General features: G+C 41.8%; 1 protein-coding gene across 1 annotated transcript in view; it reads left to right on the top strand.

Moving 5' to 3' along the window:
- Positions 1-20630, top strand: part of ntrk3b (neurotrophic tyrosine kinase, receptor, type 3b) — a 221978-nt gene that overhangs the window by 164013 nt on the left and 37335 nt on the right. The window contains 1 exon segment of the mRNA XM_063880534.1: positions 7068-7256. Within this exon segment, the coding sequence (XP_063736604.1) occupies positions 7068-7256 (189 nt within the window).

Genomic DNA, 20630 nt, shown 5'->3' with positions numbered 1-20630 from the left:
AGGAGAGGACTCTTTAAAGTAGAGACACTACATACTGATATACACCTGAACATCAGCAGGAGAGGACTCTTTAAAGTAGAGACTCTACATACTGATATACACCTGAACATCAGCAGGAGAGGACTCTTTAAAGTAGAGACTCTACATACTGATATACACCTGAACATCAGCAGGAGAGGGCTCTTTAAAGTAGAGATGCTACATACTGATATAAACCTGAACATCAGCAGGAGAGGACTCTTTAAAGTAGAGACTCTACATACTGATATACACCTGAACATCAGCAGGAGAGGACTCTTTAAAGTAGAGACACTACATACTGATATACACCTGAACATCAGCAGGAGAGGACTCTTTAAAGTAGAGATGCTACATACTGATATAAACCTGAACATCAGCAGGAGAGGACTCTTTAAAGTAGAGACTCTACATACTGATATACACCTGAACATCAGCAGGAGAGGACTCTTTAAAGTAGAGACACTACATACTGATATACACCTGAACATCAGCAGGAGAGGACTCTTTAAAGTACAGACACTACATACTGATATACACCTGAACATCAGCAGGAGAGGACTCTTTAAAGTAGAGACACTACATACTGATATACACCTGAACATCAGCAGGAGGGGACTCTTTAAAGTAGAGACACTACATACTGATATACACCTGAACATCAGCAGGAGAGGACTCTTTAAAGTAGAGACACTACATACTGATATACACCTGAACATCAGCAGGAGAGGACTCTTTAAAGTAGAGACGCTACATACTGATATACACCTGAACATCAGCAGGAGAGGACTCTTTAAAGTAGAGACACTACATACTGATATACACCTGAACATCAGCAGGAGAGGACTCTTTAAAGTAGAGACACTACATACTGATTTACACCTGAACATCAGCAGGAGAGGACTCTTTAAAGTAGAGACTCTACATACTGATATACACCTGAACATCAGCAGGAGAGGACTCTTTATAGTAGAGACACTACATACTGATATACACCTGAACATCAGCAGGAGAGGACTCTTTAAAGTAGAGACACTACATACTGATATACACCTGAACATCAGCAGGAGAGGACTCTTTATAGTAGAGACACTACATACTGACATACACCTGAACATCAGCAGGAGAGGACTCTTTAAAGCAGAGACTCTACATACTGATATACACCTGAACATCAGCAGGAGAGGACTCTTTAAAGCAGAGACACAATAAATAAATTACCTGAAATAAAAGTTAGTAATGCTTTCGGACAATAGTATTCTGCAAGTTCATTCTGGATCAAAGCCCACCAGGACAGGAAGATTGGTTTCTTAGGTCTTTAAAGGGGGGGGGGTTAAATGAGTTATGCAGTGTTCAGGATTAATGGGACTTCCTGAGGTTACTGACATGGCGCAGACACCAACAAAAACACACTTGCAATTAAAAAGGATTAAGAAAAACCAACAGCTCCCTCTTGTACCCGACCTGAAGCCCACTGAATGTGATGAATTAAATACTGCTTCCTTTCCAAATCAAAATGTTTAAAAGGCTAGTAAGCAGTGTGTGTGTGTGGGTGTGTGTTTAAGGGAGACATTAAAACATTTTCTATCACAATTGCAGTTCTTTTTTAAAACTGCATCCATAAAAAGGTTAGTTTGATTATGCAAACAAGGTGTCAAAGCGCAGAGATAGAGTTGGCTTTTGTCTGAAAGGTGGCCGGTTCACAGGTTTGCTCACTCTTTTAATCCATCACAGAGGCGGCGTCCACAGATGGACCCGCTGCTGGCCGAGCACTTTGATAACACCTTAATGAATGAGTCCATTTTAAAACCCAGGAGGCGCCTCTGTCTCTGCTCCTGTAGAGTAAATTAGATTGACTTCTAAACTCAGAGAAACAGATGATGCGAGTGTCACACTTGATCCATTGATTTGGCTGTATTAGCTAATGCACCTGTGAGCAGCACCTTGCATAAACACAGAGCCTTTGCTGCAGCGCCACGGGCCCGCAGGATGTTCGAACACTGAGTAATGCTCGTGTCTCGTGGAAAATGATGGAGGCAGTTCATCTGCAGAGAGGTTTTGCCCAGAGAAAAGTAGCAGCAGGATGTGAATGTGAGAAATGCATTGGCTGGCAGAGCACTGAAGGATGAATGAAGTTGAACTAATCCTCAGAACGACACCGCACGATTTTATATCTACGGTAAATATTAGACCTGTATCAGCAGCCAATTAGCTTAGCTCAGCGTAAAGGTTGGAAATAGGAGGAAACAGATGGTTTATTCGCTTCATACTAAATTCTCACACTTCAGAAAGTTTTATAGGTGGGTGGGGGAGATCATAAACTGAATTTAATGTCCTTTTATTAAGGTTTAAGGACATGAAAAGTGTGAATAATGACATTAATATTGATGGACAGGGTGCATAATTTCTTTGGTGCTTCACAGTTATTCACACAGAAAATATATTACAACTTAAATTATAATGGAGTGTAATATCAAAGACACACAGACACTGCTTTACGAGTCATTTTAAGGCAAATACCTAGAATTACTCAGCTTTTGTTTATGGCCCCAACATATCTGCACTGTATGATTTAGTGGTTAGTTTTTAGGTGCAGAAATCTAAGGTTTCAAGTCATTTAATTAGAATTTTGTACTACATTTCTGGCCAGAACAATTGTATTGAAACTATAACAATGCTACACCTTTCTAACATGAGACTGCTATCAATTGTATCATCTAAATATTGACAAGAAGCGACAAATCCCTTTAAAGTTCAACTGTAATTTGGGAATTACCAGCTTTACATTATACAACAAGTTGAAGTTTGCATTAAATACAGACAAATGGACTTGCATCACAATCCATTGATGTTATTTATTCACCACTCCTCTCACATCATGGGACTTGAGAAACCTTGAGGAATAGAAAAGTCACGAGTTAAAAAACCATCCAGTCTTTAGTCACAGTCTGAATTAGACCCAGAGGCAAATCGTAGTGCATGGCGAAATGTACCTTCTGTATGAACCATATTACTCCTGAAAAAAGTTGTGAAAAAGAAGAGAGATGAAAAGAACGGAAAAATAGCAGAAACTTGGCTCATTTCATTTTCCCATTTCACCTGAATAAATCAGAGTTGGTTTAATAGAGAGGAACTTTGCTCTCAGATAGACGTTTCGGAGGGGAAATGTCCACTTCCTGTTCCAATTCCATCTGTGCAGAGGCAACGTCTCGGAAGATAAAAAACCTTTTCCGAGGCCGATGGGCCTTTTCATCACTCAGGTAACATAAATGCAATTTTTTTGGGATGCTCTGAAGTCAAGAAGTCCAATTTCCCCTTCACTTCTCCCATAAACTTCATCTCCCAAAGAATCAAGAGGGAGCTTTTTAGTGTAGTTTCAAGTTCGGGGGGTTTGGAGGGACGCCAGGCGCTCCCCGAAGACTCATCGATCTGCCACTGAAGTCTGACCAGATGAGGTTTCATAACATCTCATTGTATTAAAGAGCTGGGAATAATACCAGAATCTTCTCTCTTTTCAGTAGTTCAGTAAGATTGAATTCATTATAACTTTCTATGCAATGATTTTACATTCTGTTAGACTTATTGATTATCATCTTTGTATTTATGGAGAGCATAAGACTTTGAATTCAAGATGGCAAAAGTGTCCCCAGTAAAGAAATGAAAAAGAGAGGAAGAGAAGGGAAAGGTTTAAAGACAGAGCGCAAGAAGAAGACAGACATGAAGGAAACACTAAAGGGAACAGCAGAAGAAGACAGACAGGAAGTAAACACTAAAGGGAACAGCAGAAGAAGAATGACAGGAAGTAAACACTAAAGGGAACAGCAGAAGAAGAGAGACAGGAAGTAAACACTAAAGGGAACAGCAGAAGAAGACAGACAGGAAGTAAACACTAAAGGGAACAGCAGAAGAAGACAGACAGGAAGTAAACACTAAAGGGAACAGCAGAAGAAGAGTGACAGGAAGTAAACACTAAAGGGAACAGCAGAAGAAGAGAGACAGGAAGGAAACACTAAAGGAACAGCAGAAGGAGACAGACAGGAAGTAAACACTAAAGGGAACAGCAGAAAGAGAATGACAGGAAGTAAACACTAAAGGGAACAGCAGAAGAAGACAGACAGGAAGTAAACACTAAAGGGAACAGCAGAAGAAGAGTGACAGGAAGTAAACACTAAAGGGAACAGCAGAAGAGACAGACAGGCAGTAAACACTAAAGGGAACAGCAGAAGAAGAATGAAAGGAAGTAAACACTAAAGGAACAGCAGAAGAAGACAGACAGGAAGTAAACACTAAAGGTAACAGCAGAAGAAGACAGACAGGAAGTAAACACTAAAAGTAACAGCAGAAGAAGACAGACAGGAAGTAAACACTAAAGGGAACAGCAGAAGAAGAACGGCAGGCAGTAAACACTAAAGGGAACAGCAGAAGGAGACAGAAAGGAAGTAAACACTAAAGGGAACAGCAGAAGGAGACAGAAAGGAAGTAAACACTAAAGGGAGCAGCAGAAGGAGACAGACAGGAAGTAAACACTAAAGGGAACAGCAGAAGAAGACAGACAGGAAGTAAACACTAAAGGGAACAGCAGAAGAAGAACGGCAGGCAGTAAACACTAAAGGAAACAGCAGAAGAAGAGAGACAGGAAGGAAACACTAAAGGGAACAGCAGAAGGAGACAGACAGGAAGTAAACACTAAAGGGAACAGCAGAAGGAGACAGACAGGAAGTAAACACTAAAGGGAACAGCAGAAGGAGACAGACAGGAAGTAAACACTAAAGGGAACATGGTATGGACTCTGGCAGTATATAAAGGCTGGTTAATGTGAACAGACTTGAACACTTACACAGAACATCGATCAGTGCTGCCGTCATTTTAGGTTAATTGCTGTCACCGGAGTTCCAGCCGTTGCTAGGCAGAAGAGCAAAATACATAATAACCAATCAGTCAGCTTGTTGGTTTATTTAGGGCTATAAGCTTCACATCATTAATGGCTGACTCGCTGCAAAGTATCCCTTACTCACCGTTGGCCTGTGGTCCGCGTTTCGAGTTGTTTAAAGTATTGACATTTCTCTGCTGGTCCCATTTATTGTGTCATACAACACTTTCCTGTCAGCCACGCTACTTTGCTTTTTTTCAATTAAAATTCAAAAAAGGACCCCGACATGATTTACTGTCAGCCGTGATGTGATCCAGTTTCCTGTTCTGTCACCGCTGTGTCCAGAGAACTACACAACTCTGACAAGTGCAATCTTCTGAGGACAAAAATGGCAAGTGGATATAAAGTCAAGAGCCGACTCAGTGGAGCTGTGACAGACAATCTGTTTACCCACAAAGTCGAGTCCCTGGTTCACCTTGACAGCACAGTAAATAGCAATCAAGACCCAGTCATATCAAATTATAGACCCTGAGCTGCAGGGAGGTAGGGTGCGATGAAGTGACACACGTGAGCATCAATTTATTTACAAGGCTTGCTCGTACGGTGGGTTTTTATAGCAGAGTACTCACTTTATTGCAGAGTTGTGCACAGCAGAGAAACAAGTCATCATTGAGTGACTACCTAGACGTTTTTTTCTGAGCAAATTGGCAAAACCTCAAGATCTGCGCAAGACTTAAACATCCCAATGCCTTTGCACAATTGGCTCTTTCAAATACGTCCAACAACCATTAGAATATACTTCCAGCTGAGCTTCAAACGTGCACAGATTTTTTTACCATGCTTCCAAAAAATGGCAATTGAGCGACCAGCCTGGTCCACATTAATCTGACTATTGAATTTCCAAACTGTCACAGGTATTTATTCGCCTCAATTGAGTAGTTTCAGCCTCAATGAGAAGGATGTTGCTCAACAAACACATCGACTTTGTGTCTCTTTAATCCAACTACATCTGCTGTAATGCCTGGCAGTATTTTCCATATCTTGCTACTTAATTTGAGTTCATAAGGGTAGGATCTGATAGCGACTTGAAGACACTTTTTTCTGCATGCACCCTCACTACTCCCTCTTCACATTTACAGCACGGTAACTGCCACTGCTGTAACTGATGTTCACGAGCCTGTGGCGGAAAGCACAAAACAAACCACCCCCACCTCCCCTTCACTCACCCTTATGTCACTTGATTAAGCTCACTATTAGTTAAAGCTCTCCTCCAGTCATTCAAACATGTTATTATGAATAATGCCTGGCGTGTTTATTCCGCAAGCCTAATTAACTTATTAAAAATTATCAAAATTAAATCATCTTTTTCTACTTCATTGGAATATTCAGAATCTATGAATATGGGAAATATTTTCTGTTGAATTGTCGGACATATTATATGCTTGCTATTGCACAGGAAAGTTCACATTCTACTTTCCACATCACTTGTTAGATGTGCACTGGAGCTTAATGGGCATCGTTACCTTGTTTTATTCATAATGCGATGCCTGAACGTACACATCGAGCAAAGAGAAACCTGTCCTGCTTCAGCTGATGAAAGTGGAAACAGCATGTTGTGTTGCACATACATTATTCTGCACACTGAGTCATACACATCACAGTGAACGTGAGCAGTAATTGAGAAAGGAAACACTTTTTCTGTTATTAAATGGAGGGACACTTCCATGTAGTGTTGTTAAAAACATCAAAGCATCGTAACGTGTCAAAACCAACTATTTAAAAACGTCTTCATCACTAAACGTTTGCACTGCGGACACATGAGTCACAGCTGTGATATGCATGGTATATGATCTTCAATAAAAATCTAAGATGTATCCGAAAAATTCTTCTATACTTTCTTTGATGTGCTGAAAGCGCCGTGTCTGCAAACAAACAAATACAAATAAATAAGAAATCTAAACTAATGCCTTTAATGAATAATTGAATGCCTTTGATATATCAGTTCCAAATATCGATGCTTTTAAAAGTATCCGATTGGGATAAATGTAGTATATTAAGACAACACTGCATCGCTGATAGCATGATATCTCATAGAACAGTGTTACATCACAATAGCTCAGTATTTGGTGTCTGAGTCCCTCAATAACCCGTCCCTCTCATCTTCTTCTTCTTCCTCCAGGCCCAGTGGCTGTGATCAGTGGCGAGGAAGACTCGGCCAGCCCTCTTCATCATGTCAACCATGGGATTATTACCCCCTGTACTCTGGACGCCGGTCCTGATGCCGTCGTTATAGGAATGACTCGTATTCCCGTGGTGGAGAACCCGCAGTACTTCAGGCACGGACACAACTGCAACAAGCCGAGCACCCGTGAGTAACGCTTCTGCTGGTGGTCGTGGCGGGGTTGATTTGATTGGGATACATAGCAATCATCTGATCGGAGAGGGAGAGGTATCAAACCCATTATAGTTTGTCTAAACTGTTGCATCCCCATTGTTTGTCTTTACAATGAGAAGTGCCGCAGCCCTCGGGGCAGGAAGCATCATTTAGTGTCATCTGCAGTCAGTGTGATCATACGCTGTTAGCATCTGCTGGCTCCGTTCCAGGCTCTTTATATGGGAGCTATTTAGACAAAAAGCAAAGCCTTCTGTATAGCAGACACCCCTCCCTTCTCGTCTTCCACTATGTCTCTGCTTCCCCACGGGGCTCATGTTCCAGGTTTGGGAAAGACAAGACCACTTTATGGCCTAATTACTCACAATTACATCGACTGCTCAAGAGAATCAGCAGAAAACAACTGTGCCAGCAGCCAGCCGCAGCCCGGCGCCTGCTGCTTCCTCTCCTCACAATACCAGTCGCACCAACCGGATTTACTCAGGGAAAACACACTCCTGCTGTCTGACTGGCAGCGGGGCGACTTTAAACTATCCTGAACCCTTTTAGCTCGGATCTCCATGGCTTGGCTCCGTCTCAAACTGGCCGTTGGTCAGGCTGAGGTTGACTTCTGGGTTCAAAGCAAATGAGAAGGAAGGAAATCCCATTTAGAGGTGATAAATAAATGACGGCTCTTATGTTTTATGAATTGCATGAATTGTTAATGGCTACCCGGTGACTGATTTATAACGCCTCATGCCTTTGCACAGGAGATCTGATTGCCAGCTAATGAATAAATGACAGTGAGCACAAATGAAACTTTTCTACAGATTACCGTGCGACCAGACCACGGCTGTGCACCAGCAGTGACGTATACAGAATGTTCAGTGCTTCATCCCTCCTCGTTTTCTTTGAGACTTCATTTTGCATAGAAAAAGGAAATGAACCTTGAATTCATCACAAGGTCATAATGGCCACTGCCTTCTGCCGGCGGCTGGAGAAACAAAATGGCTCCGAACGGCTTCTGCTTCTGCCTCTGCCGATCATTCACTGAATATGAATGTATTCTTTCCCCTCAGGACACACACACACACTCACACACACACACACACACACACACACACACACACACTCACACACTCACACAGACGAGGAAAGGAAATGTCTGTATGTATCTACAACTTGTGTGTAGGTGTGTGACGGAGAGGATGAATCAGTGCTTCGGGGATGTAGGCGGGATCGTTAGCGTGGTTTGTAGGTAGAATGAATCCGCAGATTCCTCACTTCACTGTTCTTTACCTTCTCGACGGTTTGATAATTGTCTTCCGTAAGCGGTCTCTCGGGGGCCCCTTGGGTTCCCCGTTGTGCTGCGGGCCGTACTCAGCCTCACTGTCTTCGCAGCTCGGATACAGTATGGCGGCTTTATTGATGCTCGGCCACCAATCCATAATGTATTCATTCATCTACTTGAAAGGCTTTTATCCAGGAGAAGAGCCCACACACACACACACACACACACACACACACACACACACACACATCACTGTAATTCTATCTCTGTCTCTTACACATTATTTATTTCCTTACCACTCAGCTTTAACTCAACCATCACAACTAAATGCCTGACCCTAATTCAGACATCATTGTTAACTAAACCTTGGTTCAACAATCAGTCTGAAGCAAGTTAGGTTTTGTGCATTTTGATAGGGAGGATGAGATGGAACGGTTGGTAACTGCTTCCATAAAAACAACTCTAACTTTGTAAAGACACGTGTTTTCTTTTCCTGGCCTCTTACCTTTAAATCAACCATCACAGCTTAATGCTTAACCCCAACCCCTAACCCAAACCTTATCCTATCCTGAACTTAAAAACAAGTCATAACCGTCACACATGACTTTGAAGAATTTGAAGGAAACATCCTCACTGTATTGTTGCTGCAAGCACAGGAACAATACACACGTTTCTAGTTCAAGCCTATAATCCAACAGAGTTCACACACATTTAATAATAAAGCCCCTCACACTTACCTCCAGCATCACAACTGAATGTGCAACCCTAACCCTAATCCACATCCTCGTCTCATTAGAAATACCTCAAACTGGCCTTTAAAGAAGTGAAGACTGGCCGATATGTCCTCACTGTCGACTGTCCTCCTTTTCATGTTGAAAGTACAGGAAGAAGAGGTCCACACACACATCCAAAGTCCCCAACTATAACCCAACAGGGTTCACACTAGACCTATTCAATGTGAACAAACTCACATTTATTCTTACTTGAGTCAATCAGGAGTCGCAGTCCACAACCAGAACCACTGTCCTGTGTAATTCATAGTGTTCCTGGCTGTGGGACAATAACAGCGAGGATGAGGAGGTGGAGGAACACTCTGCTTTATGCTATCTTTATACCGTCATCAACGTTACTTCCTAGCCTCTTACCCTTAAATACCTAGACCCTAACCCTAACCTGAACCTTTAGACAAGTCTTCCACCAGATCTGCACAAAGAGATGACTGGCCAATGGCTCTCACTGTTCACTAAAGGTCCTTATATTGCAGCAAGTAAAGGAACAATACACACATGAAATCCCAGTTCAACAGTAGTCAGACTAGAAATGATGGTACCACTTTAAAATAAGACTACCCTTATGAAGGATTCATATTCATAATTAGGTTTTAATAAACACTTTATTAACCATTAGAACCATTTATAAACTAGCTCTAACATAGTTTTCATACATCAACACAGGCTCACTATTTGGCAAGATGACTAAGCCTTATATTGGCTACCTAGCTTACCTCCTCTCCTTCATCAGCCAGCATCCTTGGTATCTGTTGTTCACTGAGTTGAGGATGCTGGCTGATGAAGATGAGGATGTAAGCTAACTAGCCAATATAAGGCTTAGCAGTACAGATACAAGTGGGCTCACTATTTGGCAAATAACTGGTCACAGTGGCCCTGTTTATCTCTTGTGTTATAAAAGCTCATTAATGATTTAGAAAGTGTTCACAACCTAATTAATAAATGAATTACACTCTATTCCTAAACCCTTTATAAGGGTAGTCTTATTGTAAAGTGGTACCGAAAATATAAATGTGAACACACTCACATTTCCTCTCACCAATGTCCATCAGCAGCCTTTAGTCCAGAACCACCACCATTCTCCTGCGTAATTCATAGTGTGCTTTGGAAACTAGCTCTCACAATAACAGTGAGGATGAATAAGTAGCTACTTTTCTACTACCTTTGTGAGCACCGTCAGGGAAGGTATTTATTCCCTAGCCTCTTAACCTTACCACAAGCATCACGACAAAAGACCTAAAACTAACCTGAACCCAAAACTAACCTGAACCTTAGTATAACCTGAACCCTAACCTGAACCCTAACCTGAACCTAAATATAACCTGAACCTTAGTATAACCTGAACCCTAACCTGAACCCTAACCTGAACCTAAATATAACCTGAACCTTAGTATAACCTGAACCTTAGTATAACCTGAACCCAAAACTAACCTGAACCTTAGTATAACCTGAACCTTAGTACAACCTGAACCTTAGTATAACCTGAACCTTAGTATAACCTGAACCTTAGTATAACCTGAACCCTAACCTGAACCTTAGTATAACCTGAACCCTAACCTGAACCCTAACCTGAACCTTAGTATAACCTGAAGCTTAGTATAACCTGAACCTTAGTATAACCTGAACCCTAACCTGAACCCTAACCTGAACCTTAGTATAACCTGAACCTTAGTATAACCTGAACCCTAACCTGAACCTTAGTATAACCTGAACCTTAGTATAACCTGAACCCTAACCTGAACCTTAGTATAACCTGAACCTTAGTATAACCTAAACCTTAGTATAACTTGAACCTTAGTATAACCTGAACCTTAGTATAACCTGAACCTTAGTATAACCTGAACCTTAGTGTAACCTGAACCTTAGTATAACCTGAACCTTAGTATAACCTGAACCTTAGTATAACCTGAACCTTAGTATAACCTGAACCTTAGTATAACCTGAACCCTAACCTGAACCCTAACCTAAACCTTAGTATAACCTGAACCTTAGTATAACTTGAACCTTAGTATAACCTGAACCTTAGTATAACCTGAACCTTAGTATAACCTGAACCTTAGTATAACCTGAACCTTAGTATAACCTGAACCTTAGTATAACCTGAACCTTAGTATAACCTGAACCTTAGTATAACCTGAACCTTAGTATAACCTGAACCTTAGTATAACCTGAACCTTAGTATAACCTGAACCTTAGTATAACCTAAACCTTAGTATAACCTGAACCTTAGTATAACCTGAACCTTAGTATAACTTGAACCTTAGTATAACCTGAACCTTAGTATAACCTGAACCTTAGTATAACCTGAACCTTAGTATAACCTGAACCTTAGTATAACCTGAACCTTGAAACAGGCCTTAAACCTAAAAAAAAGGCCTTTGAAGAAGCAAAGACTGATCCAAAATGTTCTCACTATCTCTGTTCACACGTGCCACACACCAACATTTCCTCTTACCTACGTCCATCAGGAGTCCATGTCCACTACTGTCCTGCGTAATTCATAGTGTTCATGGCTGTCGGGCTTTGTGCATTTTTAAACCACTCTCACAATAACAGTGAGGAGGATCAGGAGGAAAAGTCTGTTGCTGCTGCTGTGCTGGCTCCTGTTAAAACAGCTGCTTGTGATGGGAAATCGCCCGCTGCAGAGCTCACACCACTGATTCCAGTTTGCCTTTCCAGATGTATTATTCAGTGTTTGAACCAGAAGTTAGGACTGGCAAATACATACTGTATTTACACAGCATATATATGTGGCTGTTGGAGAAAAGACAGCCTGAGCTGTAAGGCTGCAGCACATCAAAGGGTGTTGTCATTCCCACGTTGCAGGGAAAATAAATCTAACCATCTGGAGTTGCCCTCTCGTTGAACTGGGAACCTGTATATGTGCGGTTGTAAACCCAGCCTGAGAAATTGTGAGAGAAACATTAGCGTTGTGATGCTGTTTTAGAAACATGCAGTGCAGACATTTGATTCGTTCATCTTCCGGATGAACTCCTGGCCTCTTCTTTAGTCGCGGTAAACAGGCGAGCTGTGACCGATTAGGACGTTTGTTGAGATCAGCTCTTTTTTTTTACTCCTCTGGTCAGACTGAGAAAGACCAATCCTGGGGAAATAGAGCCGCGTCAGGGAGATAAAGGCAGAAAAGGCAAAGGACAATTCTTTAGCCTAATGACAGATCTATATCTAGCTGAATCCGCTGTCTCCCAGCAAGTGGCTTAGTTTTATCACTCAGCTTGCTATTTTAATTACGGATTTGTCACATCCCGCTGGCCAAAATTAGACAATAGCTTTTGATGTTGGAGTCTAGAACTCAGCCTTTGATTATATCCATGTTATTAGGGGATGCAGCTCGGGCTAACCCCCTCTCCGTCCCTGTAACGGAAACATAACCACGCTCGAGGTGATGGTGTTGAAGATTAAAATGTTTTCCTGCAGAGACATGGAGGGATTTATTTGACAGCTTGAAAGCTGAGCAAACGTATGTAAATGTAGAGCTGATTGATTGAAAGGCGGTTGTGATGAGCGGAGGCTAGGATTCTATAATTGATGGTTTGAAACAGAACAGCCCCACAGGCTAGCCAGTTGTGACTTCAAACAACTTTAATTTGTAGCTCAGAGAGTCCAAGATGAGTTCCTGTTCAGCTCGGCTCAGAGCCATGTAAAGTAGACATTTCTCGGTAGAAAGAGCTCTAAAAAGATGCTTGCTGAAGCCAGGTGTAATCCTGTGAAAACCATAGCCAGATGGACTGAATCCACATTCAAATTCACTGAAAATCCTGTCAGACTGAAAAAGTGCAAATGCAAGTGCCTTTCCCAGTCCAAATACAGTGCAGTGAGCAGTTTAAATGAAATTAATTAACGAGTAAATTAAAATGTTGAATTGGATTGCAAACCTTTTGCAAGCGAGAGTAGAGTGGTGGCAATGTGATGCAAACAAGCTCGAGTCAATTAAAATACCAAACCGTTTCTCCACATGTGCTGGCTCCGAAGACGAGTATTATGAGAGCATGTGTTGAGAACAAAATCACTTTCTGTGTTAGCATTGACACCGGACCAAAGCACTGCCAATTAAAGTTGGACAGTAATGTAAAACATTCTCACAAGTGTCGACAGGTCGGCGCGAAAATGAATTCCCATCACCGGAGACCAGGCGTCAGATTTGTATTTAGCAGCAGATCCAACCAAAATGACATGATGTACTTAGGAAACACGTTTTATATTATATCTGTTGGGACTGCAGCTTCTCTCAGATGTCAAATATAGCTATTTAGTGTTTGTAGTCACTTTAAAGCAGCTCCCCTGAGCAGCAAGTGTGAAGGACTTAGTGCTTAAGTGTACTTAATGCTTAAACTTTAATCCAGCAATAACACCGAGGTGGAGCTCAGGGAGAAGTCTTTGTCAAAAGGAAATCAATATACATTTTCTATCTCCAAATATAAGTGTTGCACTAGAGAGGCTCTTAGTGCTTATTATTAATTGTATGAATGAGAAATTATGGAATAAATGATCATTTTATTTGTTTCATAATGTCTGCAGTGCATATTTGTGAGCGTTCGGGCTCACACCTGATGGAAGGACCACTCGGTACGTTGAAACACAATGAAATCTGTATTACGGAACAGTACTTTCGCAACGGTACTGGCGGTTAGTGGCTCTCGTTCTGCGGGCGAGGGGAAAACAGTCCTCACTCAGGCCCCCGTCTACTGCCACCTGAGCAGAACCAGGTTACGACCATGACTTCAATCAGTGCCTGATTACCTGATCCCGATCAGCTGTCTGGCCTCCGGCTGAGCCACTCCTACCACTCCAGCAGCCGGTGCCCTAACCACACCCCTAAGCACAATATTGAAGTAACAGATATTAGTGAGAAGCTTCTTCACTTTAATAAATGAAGTTATTATTTTAGTTTTTAAAAATCTGAAAAACCTTCATCAGCAATAAACATGTAAACATCTTTCCCTATTCTTTAGGAATAACATGCAATATAAATCTTGCAAGCACTGATGCACAAACAAATGGCTCTGGAAAAACCTTGCATAAGTAAAAGCCCCTTTAATACATATTGTATAGGGTGAAATGCATAACCCATATACGACATTACATAAAACGTCCCCTGTCGATCAGGTCATTTATGACTGTATTCACAGTTGTGTGAAATAATCAACTTAAAGATAAGACATTTATATAAGGCTAACTGTTGGTGAATTCAGGATAAATATGTACCTTTTAAGTGAGATAAACATCTTAATGTGTCATTTGGATTCTTTCTTGCTAGTAGTCGAGAGAATTAATATTATTAATAATAAATTAGATCTGAAAACTGACCCGTGCATGAACAAGCCTTATGTTTAGTGTCTCGCTTTAATACGGAACACTTTGGGACAAATAGTTTGACCCTACGCCAAAAGAAAAAGGTTCCTTGTCTTTGATTCCAGACATAAAGACCATGTTTGCTGGTTTGGTTGTTAAAGCTTAGTCATACTGAAGGTGGTTCTCTTGTGGGTTTTTACACAAGTAGTGTTCAAAGAGGCATCGGAGACAGAATTATAGCCAGCTGTCGGAGGAGAGACCCAACGAGAGGCAGCAGTAGGTGGAAGGTTGTTCATGTAACACGCTTCACACAACCATGGCAACAATCACAGAGCCCCCGTTTGAGACGACGAGTACTAACTATTGAACTCCCTGTGGTGTGCTTTTTGTAGGAACGCTCAACAGCTACAAGGGTTACAGCAAAAAAACAAGCCTTTTGATTTCTGTGTAAATCCAAATGGCTGTAAAATCTCAGAGGAGGGTAGAAACTTTTGACATGGTGTCAGTATAAAAGTGCTGTTTAATCCCAAACAACATTGCTATACCAAGCAGAAAATGGCCGCGTGGTTATCGTAGGAATTGTACGCACAACGCTGGGCGTAGCATATCTCCATATTTAGTCTGTAAACTCAAAACAGTCTTGCACACTTTGGGATATTGGATTATCCAGCTCAACAATGAGGCATTAGATGCTATTGCCAACCAGATGTGCTCATTGAGAACGTAAACAAAGGAGGGGGAAGAGACCAGGCCTAAGCTAAGGCTAACTCCCCATTAGCTGTCCCTCACAGCATCATTCGACTGGCGGACTCTAATCTCATAAAATGCAATGTTTTATGAAAGCTGACCAATTGGAAGCGGTGTCTTGTTTGTTCATTTGTGTGAAATTAAAATATAAAACGTCAGAGTGATATATGTTGGGCTGATGCAGGAAAGGAGAAATCAGCGGGACGTCCTCGTCTTTTAGTAACGGCGCTCCTCTCAACGTCTCAATGTCAAAGCATCCACCCTGCAAGAAGACATGTTGTCAATGACCAGGAGGGACACATCGATCGACCCACCATGCACACTCAGGGAAGCTGTCAGGCAGAAAAATACTCTCACACACACACACACACACACACACACACACACACACACACACACACACACACACACACACACACACACACACATACACACACCTGTGAGGCAGAAACACTCGCATGAATGCACCAAGTTGGCAGGTGGATGCAGAAAAACACAGCACACACAAACCGAGACACACTGAAACTGGGGGAAGTTGGCAGGTAGTTGTGGTCACACATACACACCCACCCACCCCCCCCACACACACACACACACACACACACACACACACACACACACACACACACACATAGAGACAGGTAAAGAACAAAGCCCTCCAAACATCTGTGCTCCCCGAGCAGCCTGACCTGACTAGCTGAGTGAGATTTGGTCCTGTTGTCTCTCGGTCTCCGGGGGAGGGGGGGGGGGGGAGGAGTGTTTCAGGCCTCAGGTGAGCCGGGACAAATGAATGATGCCGAGCTGCGGGAAGGAGATTTAATCTCAGTGCTCTTCAGCGTGCGACTCTTGAGTAAATAGGCTGCGGGATGCTGCCGGAGTCCGCATGCAGAGGGAACTGAAGGTTAAAGTAACTCGTCCTCCCCACTGTCGACTTAGACACGCTCCATTATAGCTGCTCCGTTTTCATCAGTGGGGAGGAACAGGGCGGTCAGTGGCTTATTTAGAAGCTTAATAAATACAGAAAGAGGGAACTTTTATTTCCAGGAAAAGGAAGAGCTGGAAACTGTTTTAAACCGGGGGGTTAAAAGGTTTGTCGATGATGCATTGTGGTCCCCTCCTTGATTTTCCTTCATTGTCTTTCTGCAGTCGTGCAAACATTATGGTACTGTTTATGGTCAATCCCCATGCAGAAAAAAAGGAATCGTTTCTCCTAAGACAAAGCTGGGACGATAGTATGCTGTATGTCACGCAACAGTCACTCTGAATTAAGAGGAGACGGTATTGTATTACAGCAAAACTGATTTTACACATCAAAGTGTGCTAAGTAAGGCAGTATTACTACGGTTATGATATGAGTTATTCAAGCCTTTTGTGACCCCAGAGGGAGCTGTGCAAAATGAAATGCATTGCCATAAGTAGTGACATGTTATGTGAGTGTTAGTTGGGTCTTAAGAGTATTTGAAAAAGTCTGGGGAACAAAGAAAGTGAGGTTACTTCAAGCTAACGGTAGGAAGTTACATTAGCTGCTACATACATTGTCAAATTATGAGAGCTGCATTCGTGGCAAGACCCAGATTTCTACCATCAAGAAACAATTGCATTTCCATCCTAAAAGGAATACATTGTTCATTGTGAGTCGGCCGATGTTTAAGAACTGCAATGAATGTTATTTTGAAATGACTGTCATTACTTTAAACAAAAAGATTACAATAAAACCACCTGTTCCCCCGGGCATCAAATGAAGATACACATTTGAATTCTCCTCTGAAAGCTGTTGCCAATATGCACATGTAGGAGTCTTGCAGTCTCATTAGTTTGCAAAGATTTGAGAAAAAAAGTTTCATTTTGTCCGATTTCTCCGGTCTGAATGTGGTCATTCTGTCAGGCTCCACTGCTTGCAATATACAACAAACTTGTAGTTAATGAATTAAGATATTATAATATGCAATTTCAAGATAAAACACATACTTTAAAGTCTAAAATACTTCAAACTGTAAAGGTAAATGTGGGCCAGAGCTACATTTCAAGTATCCGACGGTTTAGGGTTTTTTCCGAGCTTTAAAGCCACCCAGTATTTAATGATGTGCAGGTGAACACATTGTCGTGTACTCGAACTGGAGCAGATGCAGGGTTTTAAATCATGGCCTGTATTTCAGTGGCATTTCAATAACTATATTTCTCAACGTGTGACAGGTTTTACAACATCTCACAGTCCTATTTCGTGGGACTAAATAGTATGAAATCATAAATCACAGTGGTGCCGGTTAGAAAGTGAGACGCCACCACAGGAGCAGCAGGTTGTTTACGTCCCCCCCTCGACGAGGGTTCAACTATATGTTGATCCTCTAGGTGCAATCACTGATGGATAGGGTGTTTCTATCCAAACATCAGTCAAACTCTTACAGCACGATATATCCCGTTGTCATCTAGAGTCTCTTTTTTAAATACAGTCTCCCAGTGCGTTGGAAAAATGTCCAAATCTGGTGACAAGGTCTCTAAACTGGCAGCGAGTTTCAATTCATCTGTCAGCCTCCTACAATTACAACATCTTGGTTTTCTGTCTACATCTGTCCGCAATGCCTCAAAAAGAATTAAATGTCTTTTGCAAACAAAGAGTTCATCATGCATCGATTGAAGTCAGACTTCTCTTCGTGATTGGTCAGGAAACATGTCAGACGGCTTAGCATAAACACAAAGGTTGAAGTAAAGATATTGTGACGGATAAGATGTTATTAAAGCAAACGCAGCACAAACAATTTGCAGTGCTTCGTCTTTATGATATCGCCTGCACAATAAAAGTTAAGAAAACAATCATACTGATGAGGAAACGTTGAGGAAACGATGTTATTATACTCTGGCGTTGTGCAGCTAAACCCATTTCCAAACCTCCATCGGATGATTAATGAGCGCCATCGTTTACATTTTTGGCTTTTCAACAAATATCTCATCCAGAGAGGCTTAATGATGGGTGCAACACTACTGTGAGCTTCAATACCTGGATCATCAGCATGACTTGCAGGCTGTAAAAAAAGGACAATCCTTCAATGATCATGACTGATGGATTGCACAGAAAATAACTCAAATAAGAGATGATTCATATCGCTTGAAGGGGGCTGCAATAGTGGAAAGGTAAAGATTGCATTCAGGGTGATTTTAAACCTGTAATGAATTGAGAACAACATATCCACCCATGTATCAGCTGAGAAAGTGTCAGAGACATTTGGACACAGTCAAAACACGTCTTGAATTAGAATAAGTGTATCGACTTAAGGATGATTTCTCTCCGCGCTTGTAGAGCAGAGTTTTAGCGGATGACGTTTTGACAGCAGCGATATGCGAGTGTCCCTGGTGGAGCTTCTCACCCGGCAAACTGGCTGCCAGTTTCTGCAGGCACTCGTGTTCTGATTTACTTTATAACTGGGACATGTCTTCATATTTAACACCGGCTCCAGAAATGCTGTGAAAGATATAGCGTCTGACAGGAACACCAGAGGAGCAGGTGACACTTTTTATGAACCACCTTCTCCGCGTGTTCACAAGCAGATGGCGTGCGGTGATTCAGGAGGAACGACTGGAAAGAAAAACCCAAGATAAACGGTCAGACTGAAGCACAATCTGTGTCTCTGATTGAGGGAATATTTCTGAGAAGTCACGTCAAACACTGTGAGGAATAAATGAAGCCACCAAGTTATTATCTCTCACTGCAAGTTGAATAACAAGATCAGGCGGTAAAGGAGGCAAATGAATGAACGGGAACATAGTGGTTCAGTAACCAATCACACCTCGGATACAGTATGCATTTATATTATTGACTTTAAGCCCCTACCCCTGAACAGCAGTCATGTAACCACTGCTTAGCAACCACAACAAGGCAGTGCAGCTTGTCAGGCTTTTCTCAACATGCCGAAGCCGTGTGCACGAGGCTGTATAGAGATGCTCTCCGTAGATAAATAGTTTGGACGGTGCTTTCTGTTTCTAGCTTGCTCTAAAACCAAAAACACAAGAGCAACAGTGTTGGGAATCTATTAAACTGTCTTATGTCTTATTAAAGTTTGTGTTTGGGAGCCATTTAGCAGCTTAATGTTGGAGCGGTGTGCATGAGCCTGTATACAACCATATTTACAACATCTGGAGGGTTTAGTCAGTAGTTTGTGTTGTTTAACCTCCTCCAAAAGTGTAGGGAATCTATTTAACTGTATCCGTCTGCTCCCGTGTAAGTTGCAAACGTCAGCTTTAGGTTTTCCAACTTACAGCCTTATTTAACCAATGTTTAGTAGCCATTCTTGGATGCTAGTATGTCTTAATGAGGGCTAACATTAGCAGCTCATTAGCATGTTGGAGCGGTTAGCACAGGGCTGTGAGAGATACAGCGCAACATAAATCCAAAACTAAAAACACAGGAGCAAAAGTAACTGATGTCTTTAAACGGTTTGTCAGCTGCAGATGTTTGCATTTCTGGCTAACTCGCTTTGGACATACAAACTAACCGCACGATACATCCAAGGCTCTCAGTGTTTCAGACTACCTTTAGTGGTGGATTACAGGTTCCATGTGTAGTTTCTCTCCACCATATGCACACCATTCCTGGATGCTACTATATGAAAGTGTAGGCAAGCAATAGCAGATATTACAGCTCAATTAGATCTAATGAAGTTTACTCTCCATCGATCCTTTCCAAAGTCGATTCCTCTGTTAGCGTTACTTTGGTTTGTATTTAAAACCACAACACAAACTGTAAAGCATAGGCCTTGATCAAACCTTTATCTTGTACAATGATAGAGACTAAGCTCAACTGTCTAGCATTTTTTATTTGCCTCCTACGGTCTCTAGAGGTTGGTGTTAAGTTGTTGTATTTCGTTATAGCAGTAATCTAATGATAGCCTTATAAGCTAGCAACCAAAGCTAACATAATCTGCCAGGGACAATTTGCATCTCTACAAACAACATTCACAGTTAGGTTAGAAATAATTGTGCCGGTAGAATAGTTACTCAGTACGCCTGTTTACTATTGGGTAAGAGAGCTGCAGGAACAGATTGACGATGCAGAGCTGCAGGAACAGATTCACGATGCAGAGCTGCAGGAACAGATTCACGATGCAGAGCTGCAGGAACAGATTCACGATGCAGAGCTGCAGGAACAGATTCACGATGCAGAACTGCAGGAACAGATTCACGATGCAGAGCTGCAGGAACAGATTCACGATGCAGAGCTGCAGGAACAGATTCACGATGCAG

The sequence above is a fragment of the Eleginops maclovinus genome, chromosome 4 (assembly GCF_036324505.1).
Source record: "Eleginops maclovinus isolate JMC-PN-2008 ecotype Puerto Natales chromosome 4, JC_Emac_rtc_rv5, whole genome shotgun sequence".
Taxonomy (NCBI): Eukaryota; Metazoa; Chordata; class Actinopteri; order Perciformes; family Eleginopidae; genus Eleginops; species Eleginops maclovinus.
This window is presented reverse-complemented; position numbering and strand designations above follow the sequence as displayed.